At 32.6% G+C, this 14,750-nt stretch overlaps 1 protein-coding gene across 1 annotated transcript in view; it reads left to right on the plus strand.

The window, feature by feature from the left end:
- Positions 1-2,694: 2,694 nt before the first annotated feature.
- LOC110315164 (vomeronasal type-2 receptor 116-like) overlaps positions 2,695-14,750 on the plus strand; it is a gene marked incomplete at its 3' end in the record, with an annotated part of 22,767 nt that continues 10,711 nt past the window's right edge. Inside the window, exons 1-5 of the mRNA XM_021189290.1 lie at positions 2,695-2,900; positions 8,172-8,451; positions 8,820-9,623; positions 10,338-10,565; positions 11,002-11,125. Coding sequence (XP_021044949.1) covers positions 2,695-2,900; positions 8,172-8,451; positions 8,820-9,623; positions 10,338-10,565; positions 11,002-11,125 — 1,642 coding nt within the window. The remainder of the gene's footprint in view (positions 2,901-8,171; positions 8,452-8,819; positions 9,624-10,337; positions 10,566-11,001; positions 11,126-14,750) is intronic.

Here is a 14,750-nt window from a genome sequence, read left to right on the forward strand (position 1 = left end):
GTTGTCTCCCTTTGTGATTTCTCTATTGATTTTATTTCCATGTTTAGAACCTTGAACGGTTTGTTTGGTTCCTTCACCTGTTTGGTTTTGTTTTCCTGTAATTCTTTAAGAGATTTTTGTGTTTCCTCTTTAAGATCTTCTACCTGTTTACCTATGTTCTACTGTATTTTTTAAAGGGAGTTATTTATGACGTTCTCAAAGTCCTCAATCATCACCATGAGAAGGGGTTTTAGACCCAAATCTTGCTTTTCTGATGTGATGGTGTATCCAGCAACTGCTATGTTGAGAGATCTGGGTTCTGATGATGCCAAGTAACCTTGGTTTCTGTTGTTTATACTCTTATGCTTGCCTCTTGCCATCTGGTTATCTCCAGTGCTACCTATCCTTTCTGTCTCTGACTGGATCCTGTCCCTCCTGAGNTCGTGGTTGTTTCAAAACTCAGAGTCCAGTTGTTTCTGTGATCCTGTGATTTGGGTTTCTACTATCCAGAGATCTTGGGTATGTCAGAGCTCGTGGGAGTTAAGCAGCCACTCTCAAATACTGAAATACTGGTGTGACTAAGATCCTGCTATCTTGTGCATGTTACAGGACCTGTGATCATAGGCATGTTACAACACCTGAGAAAATTTCTTCTGGGTTTTGTGTGACTGGGAGTGGAACGACCACCCAAGGTCTGCTCAGACCAGAAGGAACTCGTGAAAAGTTTTCTGAGTTGCTAGATCCCATTGTTTGCTCCTGGTATTGGGTCAGATGTTTCAGCCTCCTCACCTATGATTCTTAATGTTCTTAGGAGTCAAGTTTCCTCTGGGTGTTGTGCGACAGGTTGCTGAGCTAGAGCCCAAGGTGTTCTCAAGGCACCAGCTCAGACTAGAAGCTAAAATATTTTTTTAAAAATGATTCCATTAATATGAAAGACAGCATAGTAATATGTGGGGAAATTATTGTAAGAAGGAAAGTGTATGGGAAAATGATGAAATTCTTTTGTAATTTCAAAATTAAGAATTATTTAAATATGTATATTAAATATTGAAACATCAAACATTAATTTTACATATATTCAAATATTTTTCAGTCCCTTCAATTGTTACTGTCTTAATATGCTTACAGATCTTTTTATCATCATTTCTTTTAAGAAATCATGTTATATTGATGTTACTCTGTATACTTTATTCCAGTTAGATTGATGCATAAATATGGTTAAGAAAACTGACTATTCATCCCATTATATTCTTAGCCATGAGTTGTTTTGTGTCTTACTCAACCTGTAAGATGTATTTTCTATGGCTTCTTCTGGAATAAGTCTTGTGTGTATCTGTCACACAACTTTGAGCTCATAGATGTAACAATTCAAAATCAGTGTAGTCATCTACAATGTTTGTTTTTATAGACTATCTGCTATCTATTTCAAGATGATCACTGAGCCTTTTGTAGTAGTTTGAGTGAGACTGAAGAGGCCAGTTTGAATATGAGTACTCACAAAAATTTTATTCTTTGCTCCATGACTCTTTTTGAGTACATATAATTTTAGCTATCCCTGAAAAGGGAAATTCTATTTTTACCTAATACATATTGTGTCTGAAATTTCAAATATGAGTCTTTGTGCTTTTTTGGCAAGCACTTTATAGGATAAGACAACTCCCCAGTCCCAAAAAATAATTTTAAACTGAGAGAGTTTTCTTGGGATTTTAAATCTATATAAGGCACATGAGCAATTATACTAGAGTTGGCACAAGCGTATGTAAGACTATGCAGAACTCTCTAAATTAATGATTAAATGTGTTTAAAGATGGAACAGCCAGAATTTATTAAGTTTATTTTAGACCCATCACAATGACAACCATAGCAAATCGCTCTTGAAAATTAATAAAACTGATTTTATATTCAACAGCACAACTAAGGTTAATACAAAATTAAGGTCACTTAAAACAGTGCACATTTTACTCCAGGCACTCAACTTGCTATTTAGCCTGCCTTTTAATGAACAATGAAATAAAAAATGTGTTTGCCTTGAATTTCTCATTAAACCAGATTTGTTAACATTTTATAAATATAATTAATTACAAATAATGTATTTTCCATAAACCTTTCCTAATATAATTCAATTCATAATAAATGCAAGAATGAAAAATTAGACAGAAAGCAAACATATAGAGTTAATATCTACAAATGTTGAAGACACATAACATTATTGCATATTTTATTAATCTTTTTATTAGTGAGGTCAGTTGGATTCAGGTTAATTCAAAGAAATAATTCCTTGTAAAACTTATTAGAATAACTTATGTAACCAAAATGAAATATGGCAAATGATTACAGAAAACTGGTTAAAAGAACTAGGCTTTTGAGAAAATATTCCCATAAGCAATCATGTCTGGAACCTTCATGTCTACTTACATGAATGTAATCATAAGGNATACAGAGAAGGATAATCATGTCCAAAATTATTATACCCGTTTTTCACCTGGCCATAGGATCTCAGATGCAGAGCCCCAGGCCAGAGAGTGCTTCAGAATCCCCCAGAGGCAAACAGCGAACTGAAAAGAAAATGCTGTAAGAAATGTATGTATGTGTTCTGTAATAGTAACTACAGAAATAAAAAGTGACACCTAGATGTGTTCATGAAAATTTGATATGTGAGATTCTGCCCACATGACGCTTCATGCTGTGTTTTGCTCAGGCACCTATATTGATGAAATGGCAAAGATGTTCTCTTTGATTGTTTTCTTCTTGGTTCTGAAGCTTTCCTTTCTTTTTTGCCATTTGAATGACCCCAGGTGCTTTTGGAGAATAAAAGACAGAGAAAATTATCTAGGAGATAAAGAGGCTGATTGTTTCTTTTCCATTCATACAAAGCATGGTTATGTGAAAAATGATTACTTCAGTGAGAATCTAGACAAACAGTAAGTGTATTTTTTCATTTATGCATAAATGCGCATAAATCATTCCAGGTATGGTGAGTGATAGATAAGAGCCTACATAACTTCTAGCTGTTGTTTTCTTGGAAATAACTACAATTTATTTTGTTTCATGGCAGGTCAGTTCACTAATTATGGTGCTTTTATGGTGTAACTTGTTTATTGTCAGCTATGAATCAGTCCAGTTAAATGCCGAATGAATGAATCACACTATTGACCATGCTCTTAGAGATTCCCTTTATATGACAATTTTCATCTTATGGTTTCATGCGATGCTAGTGTATACTGTCTTGTTTGTGACTAAGTGTCTGAGACATCTAGGGGTCCAGGTTACTTGAGACTGATGTTCTACCTATGGGGCCCCCCTCCTCCTCAGCTTCTTCCAGCCTTTAACTAATTCAACCACTGGGATCCCAGAATTCAGTCCAATGGTTGTGTGGAAGTATCTTCATCTGTCTCAGTCAGCTGCTTGTTGGGCCTTTCAGAGGTCAGCCATGCCAGGCTCCTGTATGTATGTACATCACAGCATCAGTAATATTATCCTGGTTTGTTGCCTTCTTTGAGATAGAGCCCCATTAGGGCAGGTCACTGGACCTCCTTTTCCTTGGGCATTTCTTCATTTTGTTTTTTTTTCACTGTAGATTTTTAGACAGAAATATTTCTGGGTCAGAGCTTTTCACTCTGAGATGGCAACCCACCACCCACTTTACTCCATTTCTACTGGAGGTTCAGTCTAAAATACTTTCTACTCATTGGTGGGCACTCCATCTAAGGATCTTGTATATTGTTTTTATTATGTTTAGGTATGGTCTTTGAATACATGTTTTTTTCTATTATTTTTACTATGAAGAGCATTTGTGTTTTGTTAAATGCCTTTTCAGTATCTGAGATGATCATGTAGATTTTTTAATTTATTTTTACCATAGATTGCATTAATGGATTGTCATATAGTGAACACACTTTGCATCCCTTGGATGCTTTTTAAGTTAAATCTCCTATAGTACTAATAAGTGTTAGACCAGCATCATTTGATAGTTATTTTTTTCCTTGATGCAAAAATACAGAATAATTTACAATAACTCAGAGAATAATTCAAATGGCCTACTTTGAACAATGCAAAAACATTTTCATATTTTTCTCCCAAAAGTATTCTAACTTGTGATACCTTTTTAAAAAATGTGTAGTACCTCTTCTTCTTGATTGAAGAAGAGGGAGTGAGTGGGTAGGGGAGCAGGGTGGGGGCAGGGTATAAGGGATATTCAGAATAGCATTTGAAATGTAAATGAAGAAAATATCTAATAAAATAAATTTAAATAAACCAATAAATAAACAAACAAACAAATAAATTGGATCCAAAAAAGTCAGTAATTTTACTTTCAATTCTCTTCTAAAATTCTAAAAGTTTTATGGGAAGAATTTGCAAAATTATCAATGTAGATAGCAAACATGAAATATAAAAATAACTTGCTACAACTTGAAAAATTATGTTGAAGCCATTAATATTGAAGTAGCTTCGATACCAGAGAAACATTAGCTACATATTTTCCTGTTTGTACTTAATTCTAAAATCTCATTATTTTTTTTTGTCTTTGTATTTAAGAAATAAACGATAAAATTAACCTAGTAAAAATATGAAATTTCTTAAAAATAGTTAATCTTATGTATAATCTTGGGAAGTTAATAAATTAATAAATATTTTTGCCCACATGAGTAAAACTATAAAAAACAAAATGTATACTACCTATTTGAGGATAACAAAGAATACATTATCATCATATTTAATACATTCCAATAATTCTTCCATATGTATGCTTTCTCCCATTCATCTATATGCAAGCTATTAAAAAACCAATCAAGTCTACTTTGCACTGTAGATATGCTCTTATATTTATGGCCTTCCATTACATGAGACTTAACTAACAAGGTGATACAGTTTTAAAGATTACAGATTCTCATTCAGCATTTTACCTCATTCAGAATCTAAACATTACATAAACTAGTCTTTGTTTTAATCATATTCTATAAACAGATAGATGTGGAATGTGATATTTCTCATAATTGTATTTAAAGATTTTATACAGGATAATGGGGCTAATTACTAAATAGAGCAATCAAGTTTGAAAATCAAAATGTCACTTCACTTTCATGCCTATAAGTGAACAAATTGTAGTGCATTGAGCAGGAAATACTTATTAGATAAACTCCAGTCTTTCCACAGATTAAAGAGAAATCCCACAACTGATAAGTATGTAGCAAGCAGATTAGAAAATGTGATATCATTAAGAATTGCAAAAGAAAACTAACAATATTTTAAAAACATAAAGCATTAAATATTTTATACAGAAACCATTGACTATAAAATGATTGTATAATAAAAGGTTAATGTAAATTAAAAGATATGATTTTTAAAAATTAAATATGTCTTTTATTATAGCTAATTTGATTTAGGTGGTTAGTTTTTCAATTTAAAGTCTATAGATATATAATTTAAGATCCATGTGTTTAAAGTGTGAATGCAATATGTGTGTATGTGTGTGTGTGTGTGTGTGTGTGTGTGCCCAACACCACAGTCAAGCTTAAAATACTTAGAAGATTTCATTGAGCATCGTGAATGCTGTATCCTCAACACTTATCTTTTTATCAAATCATAGCTACCCTATTCTGAAATCTACTTTCTGTTCCTTAATTGTACATTTAAATATTTAGTATAATTGAGATTATATGCCTTGTGCCACATTATGATTTTTACTAAGCATACTATTTTCCAAGTCCATCTAAATTACAGCATAAATCAAATTTACGCTCCCTTCATTGTTTATATACAATACATTTTTAGTACAATACACTCAAATTGTAAATTTACCTCCCTCAACTCCTGGAAGATCATTTCTAATTACCTCCCATATAGACCCACATCATTACCTTCACCCATTGAAAACTTGTCATATTAAGAATAGTAATAAAATAGGATAACAAATATTTCAGATTATAAAAAGACATTCAAATAAACAGAAAAGGAACCCCTGCAAAACCAAAGAAGGCATGGCAAACATGCTTATATAAAAATAGAAAAATAGACATATGCATCTTTACAAACAAGAAGACCATAAATTGAAAAGTTTGGAAGATATGACATAAACACAAAAAACTGTAAACTTCAAAAGTTAATCTCCTGAAAAATATAATGAAACAAAGAATTCCAAAATGTCACTGAGTTTATAGTGTGTTGTTCATATACTTGACATTCAGTATTCCCTTGAAACTCTGCCAAAAGTAAGGGTTTTTTTGTTTTTTGTTTTTTAAATCCCTTATAGGGATACGGATACAAAATTTAAGTTCAGAATTTTCACTATTATAGACATGGATATATTTTTATTCTTCTCCATGAAGCTATATATTTGGGTCAGTACCATTATTCCAGACAGTTTATTTTTTCCTAGTGCAGTTTTTTCTGGACTTTATTATCCAAAAATATTCATGTGTACAAAGGTGTGTGTTTATTTCTAGATCTTCAGTTGCATTCTATTGATCAAACCCCAACTCAATTAAGCCAATAGAGATATGGAGTACACAGTGAGATCCAAACTGGTGATACTTCTACTAGTTATTTCATTATTTAGGATTGTTTTAGCTATTCTTTTCTTTAAATTTTAAACTGTAGTTTGTCAAGGAAAGTCTATATTTCTTAACATATTAAGCGTTCATACATCAGCAATTGAAGTGGATTAGAGAACCCAATTTTCAAAGTGCACATCTTTCTCCAGCACAGAATGGCAATAGCTTTAAAAGTGGTACATAATTTCAGGTATTTGTGAATGAAAGAAAAATCCAAAAAATTAGGAAATGACACTAGAATAAAAATTATTAAAAATAATGTTATAAGGGGCTGGTGAGATGGCACAGTGGGTAAGAGCACCCGACTGCTCTTCCAAAGGTCCAGAGTTCAAATCCCAGCAACCACATGGTTGCTCATAACCATCTGTAACAAGATCTGACGCTCTCTTCTGGAGTGTCTGAAGACAGCTACAGTGTACTTACATATAATAAATAAATAAATCTTTTAAAAAAATAATGCTATAAATAATAGAGAACATGTAACTGTTAAGTCAATTCAATACCAGCTTCAGAGCCACAAGTCATGTACAGTTACACAAATATTTACTGTAGTCACAATACATTACAAAAAATACAGATGAGGCAAAAATAAAAAACATGCATGTACAACACACTGTGTAAGTAACTGTTAAATAATGTTAAACTGTTTAAAATAAGATCAAAGCAGGTATATATAGTTAAAATATCTTTAATAAAAGAGAGAAATTAAAGTGAACATATTAGAAACAGAAGAAATCTGGACAAATCTGCACCAAATAGAACCCAAGGTCAGTTATGCAATAGCCAGTGATTGTAGAGAAAGAATGAATTAGTACATCCTAAGGGTACACACGAAGTTAGAGGAGCCAAATCCATACCAAAAGATTAGTTGTAGTTCTTACCAATATTATATCACTAGATTTTGTACAGCCTCAAATAGGAACATGAAATGAAGAAAAAAGTGTAAGAATTATTGGGGTATTTGCATGACCTATAAATACTTTAGCCTTTTGCAATTGTTGACACAGAAAATATTGGCTACATATTCTTCATTCTGCTATGAAGCATCATGACCTTTTTTACTACTGATTTTGTAAAAAGTATAACGTTCTAGATAACAGATAATTCTTATTTCTTCTCTCCACATGTTCAGAATTATAAGATGAAGGCACGTGCAGATTCAATGTTGGCTCAGAAATCTCTTCTTATTTATGAACAACACATAAAGGTATTTTACCATGTTCAAGAAAATCAAAGATGAAACGGTAGAAAATTTCAAAAGTGAAACAATCTTCTTAATATGAAATTCATATTAAAAAATTTAAAAACATCAAAACAAAAATGGCACATGGTGTCTAATTTTGCAACATAGTTAAAGAAGAGGTCAAAAGAAGATAACAGGAAACTGTAAAAGCTTAATTCATTTTCATATTTTAGACATAAAATTAAAAATAAAATTAATAAAGTTAAATTCATCCATTAAAACTTTAAGATTGTTAATTTTGCAAGTCTCATTTCCTAATACATCACAATAATAAACTATGTTAACATGAAAGGAACAAAAACATTCCAAGAAATATTTGCTTAACCTACATTGAATTTTATTTAAGATTACCATAATTAGAACCTATATGCCCCATGATTGGTGTGCTCTGTTTTCAGGGTGACACGTAAGACCATCCACTTGCTTTCTGCTCTTTATTTTGCCATTGAAGAAATCAATAGGAATATTGATATTTTACCCAACATTTCCCTATTAGTTAAGATTGAATGTAACTTAATTGTGGATAATGGGGAAAGAGTTTGGTCCATGAAAAGAAAGGAAATTATTCCTAATTACTACTGTAAAAATCAGAGAAGATATTTAATTGTACTTACGGGACCTNTATGGATAACATCTTACAAACTTGGACCATTCCTGTATTTCTCCAGAACTCCAGAGGTAAGTCATGGATGGTTACATTTAATGAAATATTGAATTTCTGAGTACTAAGGCTGAATAAAATGCAGAGAATTTATTGTACCTTTTCTGATCTATTCAACATAAAGGTTAGCAACTTTCTGTGACAAATAGAACAACTTTATGACAAATGGGCAGCAGAGACAACATAATAAGAAATATTTTACCAGAACACTTAGTTTATCTGTACTTATATAGCAATTGATAAGAATTCTATAGGATTCATTAGGATTTTCCTGATCAGATGAAAAATCTACACTTTTTCATATGCTCTACCACACTTAGATCTTAGACTAATCCCTATGCATTCCATCTTCTTGAGAGTGATTCTTATGGTCAATATCTTTCAGCTTTACTTTGGCTATTTTCATCTCATAAGTGACCAGGAACAGTTTCCTCATCTCTACCAGATGACTCCCAAGGACACATCTGTACCACTAGCCATGGTGTCCCTAGCAGTTCACTTCAGATGGAACTGGGTAGGAGTGATCATTACAGATGATGACCATGGAATTCAATTCCTTTCTGAATTGAGAGAAGTAATGAAAAGAAACACTGTCTGCTTAGCATTTGTCACTACTATCACTTATGATCGGATGTTATACTTGAAAATGATTCATAAGTATTATGACCAAATTATAATGTCATCAGCAAAAGTTGTCATCGTCTATGGGGATAAAGAATCTCCTGTACAATTTAATTTTATACTATGGAAATCTAAAAACATTCAGAGACTCTGGGTCAGTATGTCACAATTTGATATGATCACAATGACAGGAGATTTCATGCTTAACTCCTTGCATGGGACTCTTATTTTTTCACACAAACAGTCTGAGATGTCTGGTTTTAAACAATTTATGCACACAGTGCACCCTTCTAACTTCAGTAGTGACATTTCTTTTGCTAAACTGTGGTGGACTTACTTTAAGTGTTCTTTGACACCACCTGATTGTAAAACACTGAAGAATTGTCCAACCAAAACTCTATTTCAATGGTTTTTTGTGCCATCCCTTGGAATGTCTATGAGTGAAACATGCTATAACTTATACAATTCTGTGTATGCTGTTGCCCATTCACTTCATGAGATGCTTCTACAGCATGTAGACACATGCACAGAGAATGATGGAAAGGTACTGGAATTTAACTCCTGGAAGGTAATAATTGTTACACTGAATTGCATGTATATATCACAGAAATAACATTCATAAAGGAAATCATAAAGTCAAAATCTATGAAAATCTATAAATAACCTTAATCCTAAATGCATGTATTTCTGGACTCCTCCACTGTGTTAAGAGGCATACCATGTTAGTGTCCTAATTTATGTTACAGCCAACAATGGCACCTGAGACAAAATTTCACTATCTTAGACATGAAATTTCCTGTTTATTTCAAACATACATGTATTTCAGGACTTTATCATTTGAATGTTTTTCTCCTGAAATTAGTAAATAAAATTAAGAAAATTTCTTGTCTCTTATGAGAACAAAAAGTTTCAAGTTAATGTAACGAATAGACCTCAAATAATTTCAAGTGATTTTTTCCATATTTTAAAGATTTGACTATTAATCTTCTTATCTCATGATCAAATAACACTAGTGACAGAAAAAATGGATAATTTTTCACTACTTTCCAAGCATAAATTCAAATGTGCATTTGTTATGACATCAAATAAAATGAGAAAAGAGTATTTGTAAATCATAGTTAAACTTTAACTATATATAGAATATATGTTACTTTTTGTACTGAATACTTCTGATAAAGGACGATTGTAGAAGCCCATAATGAATATGAGTGATATTACAAACTTTATAATTTCTTTACTAATATGTATGCATAGTTGAAACTAAAATGCAAATATGTTTTAGATGTTCTCTTTTCTGAAGACCATACAGTTTGTAAATCCTGCTGGAGACCTAGTGAACATAAACCAGAAAAATAAACTGGATACAGAGTATGACATTTTCTACATCATGGATTTTCTAAAACACTATGGACTTAAAATTAAAATAGGAAGATTTTCTGGTCACTTACCAAATGGTAAACAACTGTTTATGTCTGATGATATGATAGAGTGGGCTACAGATATCAAACAGGTAATTTAGTTTTAATTTTAATACTTTACATGAAGCAAAAAAAAAACCCTATAATCTTGTCTACTTTTGTTTTGTTAAGGAATAAAATTTTTAATATTTCCTCATTTATTGACTTCCACCATCCTAGATATTCTCATTCTCTCTCTCTCTCTCTCTCTCTCTCTCTCTCTCTCTCTCTCTCTCTCTCTCTCCTTCTCCACCCTCAGTTTGTTTCTATATCTCTCTTACTTGCTCTCTCATAAGTGTTTCACTATAAAATAAATCACAATATGTTCATTCAATTTTTATCATTAAAAGACAAAAAATGTAATTTTACTTTATAACATTATACAATGTATAAAGGAAAGTCTTTCCTTGTATTTCTCTTGTGAATCACTCTAATGTTTGATACATATGGTAAACTGTTTATTTCTATAATGTATCTGATTTTCTTCAGACTCTAGCCTCCATATGTAGTGTGCCTTGCAGACCAGGACTCAAAAAATACTTTCAGGAGGGAAAGGCTGTCTGCTGTTTTGATTGTTATCGCTGCCCAGAAAATGAAATTTCAAACATGACAGGTAAGGATGTTTTCTCAAAGTAATAAAATTGCTTAAATCTCCCATATGCATACAAAAGTCCTTTGTGAAAAGGAAAATATAAATAAAAATGAAAAACACACCGTGATTAAAAGTAATATGCTCTGTCTGTTGGACTATATTTTTATTTCATAATTCTAGAAGCAATGAAAACAGTATTTCTTGAGAGTACTAAAGATTATGCATTTCTTGAAGTTATATGTTTCAAATTTTTTAAAGATATAGATACTTTGCTCTTTTGTTTTTCACTATCCACCAAGTTTTAAAACAATAACTACATGTTAATTGATGTTATATCATGTTTTAGAAGTGTGAAATTTTATATCTTTCTATGGTAGATCAATAGTATCATTGACAGTTTGCATTTTCGATTGCCACCAGGTTCAGATTAGTTTGGAGTCCAAAGATATGGAACTCTGAATAACAGCTTTTTTTCTAAGATTCATATATAGTGTGCAGAGAAATATCGTAATTAAATAGGTAGTGGTATCAATGTTGAGGTTAACTGAAGCACTGAAAATGAATTTTCAAAGTAGTAGTGCATTAGGAAGATCAAGTATAGAATTAACTTCTGTTGCAGGGGATAGAAATAGCCAGACAAATAACTAAAAGTTAGAGTCAAGCCAGGATGTAAATGGTTTCATATGATTTGCATGTGGGGATTATGGAAATGAAGTACATATTTGAAAAACTACACTAAAATGTTGATGAGATTTCACTACAAAACCCAGAGACTATAGTAAGAAACAAAGCCACTTAGAGTGATATATAAAAGAAATTAATAAACTTTTGTTGATTCAAATGATATTATAGCACTTGTATCAAAATCAAATTACCAGTCACATTTATTGACTTTTCAATAAAAGACTCTAAAATAATTTTTTAAATAATTTTGTATTAAATTTTCTTGCTCCTACAAGTTTTCTTTTTTTCTTGTAAATAGAGTCTTTTCTTTTATCTTTTTTTATTTTTTTCTTTTTTTTAACATTTTTTTATTATTATTATTTTCTTTATTTACATTTCAAATGCTATCCTGAAAGTTCCCTATACCCCACTCCTGCCCCTGCTCCCCTACCCACCCACTCCCACTATTTGGCCCTGGCCTTCCCCTGTGCTGGGTTATATAAAGTTTACAAGACCAAGGGGCCTCTCTTCCCAACGATGGCCGACCAGGCCATCTTCTGTTACATATGCAGCTAGAGCCACAAACTCAGGGGGTACTGGTTAGTTCATATTGTTGTGCACCTACAGGGTTGCAGCCCTCTACAACTCCTTGGGTACTTTCTCTCGCTCCTCCATTGGGGGCCCTGTGTTCCATCCAATAGTTGATTGTAAGCATCCACTTCTGTGTTTGCCAGGCACTGGCATAGCCTCACAAGAGGCTGCTATATCAGGGTCCCTTCAGCAGAATCTTGCTGGCATGTGCATTAGTATCTGGGTTTGGTGACTGATGATGGGATGGATTCAAAGAAGTCGCTAGATATGCACTCACTGATAAGTGGATATTAGCCCAGAAATTTAGAATACCCAAGATACATTTTGCAAAACACAGGAAAACCAAGAAGGATGACCATTGTGTGGATACTTCATTCCTCCTTAGAATAAGGAACAAAATACCCATGAAAGGATATAGGTACAGAGACAAAATTTAGAGCTAAGATGAAAGATGGACTATCCAGAGACTTTTCTCATATAGTGCATCCAGTCATGTTTCCGAACCCTCTAATCCTCTCGGCTTCCTCCCACATCTCTTTCTCCCAGAACCATTCCCTTTCTATTTTATGTTCAGAAAAAGGTGGACATCCAAAAAAAGATATTAAACCAGGATAAAACAAGATACAATAAGACAAAAAGAGTCATTATATCAAGGATAGGCAGGGCAGCATAATAGAAGGAAATGAGAAGGAAATGAATTTCAAGGGCCTGCAAACAATATATATATATAACATAATATCAATTAGGAAACATTCCTTAATTTTTTTATAGATGAGTGCTATTTGGAATTTTTGGAATTTGCTAGTTCTGTAGATTATCCATTGTTCATATTATGACTATGAAAGTAGTATTGGGCATGGGCTCCTTCTTGTGGATAAAGTTAAATCAGTCGTTGGTTGTTCATTTCAACAAGGTATGTGCTACTATTCCTCCAGCATATCTTGCAACCTAGACATATAACAGGTGAAGGGTTTAGTGAATATTGTAATGTCTGTGTTTATCTTTGCATAGCTGGTAGAATAAGATTTCTAGCACATACCAACTACACCTTTCCAGATTCAATAACCAGAGTCGAAGTTGTCATCAGCAATGTGGCCATGATAGCCGGTGTCAGGTGGTTACATTCTGACCAAACATCAACATGGGTTGTTTACAAATTTTCTTATCCCCTCTTCAATCAACCAATTTTAACCATGCACACCACTTTCCTGGATGCCAAAAAGCACAATTTAGCCTCTGTAATCTCCATTAGTAGAAGTGTTCACTAGTGCCATCCTTATTGATACCAAAATGTTTCTACTGTACTATATTTCCCCATAGTCAATCAAATGTCTTCAAATTCTCTCTGTTCACTCTTAACTCTCCTTCCATATCCCACAACAGACCACTTGTTCTCCTGTCTTCTTGAACCCTCAGTAACAAAAAGACCTATTCTTTTTCCTCATCCTTGTAAGCCTCACCCTCCTCTGTCTGTAGACCTCTTCATTATCTATCCTCTAAGGGTCCATGTATTGTTTGTATTTATTACTTACTTAACAGTTATTATAAACTTTTAAATGAATGATACTACATCTGTTTTCTGGGTGTGGGTTATCTGACTCAGGATGACATTTTTTAGTTCCATCCATGTTAGAAAATTTCACTGTGTCATTTTATCTTTTTAATAACTAAGTAATACTATATTGTTTAAATGTATGCTATTTCCTTTATGCAGTCTTCAGTTGAAGTATATATACTTCTTTGTGGTTTCTGACTATTTTAACTCTAGATACAAAAACATAGTTGAGCAAGTGTCCTTGTGGTATGAAAGAGTACTAGGTAAATATACAAGAGTGATATAGTTGGATTTGGCATTATATCTATTCATAGTTTTCTGAGAAATTGCCATATTTATTTAATAGTTGTTTTATAAGTTTGTATTTCTATCAGCATATTCCCCTTGCTCCACATGCTTGCTAACACCTGTGTTACTGAATTTTGCCAATTTGACAGGTAAATGATGGAATCTTAAAATGGATTTGAATTGCATTTCCCTAATGGCTAAGGATGATGAAACTCTCTTTAAGGTTTCACAGCCATCTGAGAGTCCTTTCTTTAGAAATTTCCATTTAAATATGTACTTAAATATTAAATTAGATTTTTCTTTAATTATCTAGTTTCTTGAGGTCATTCTAGACTTTTCATATTAGTCCTAGTTTGAATGCAAAGGGGTTTGAATGAAAAAGATTTGCCAATCCTTGGGCTGTTATGTTGTCTAATATTTGGTGTCCTCTGCTTTAAAGAGTTCAGCTATATAACGCTTCACGACGAATTGCTGGTGTTAGTGCCTGACCTATTTGTCTCTTGTTCAGAATGTCCTGTGTTAATATATTCTTTTTTTTTTTTTTTTTTT

Source organism: Mus pahari, unplaced genomic scaffold, assembly GCF_900095145.1.
Source record: "Mus pahari unplaced genomic scaffold, PAHARI_EIJ_v1.1 scaffold_9651_1, whole genome shotgun sequence".
In the NCBI taxonomy this organism is placed as follows: domain Eukaryota; kingdom Metazoa; phylum Chordata; class Mammalia; order Rodentia; family Muridae; genus Mus; species Mus pahari.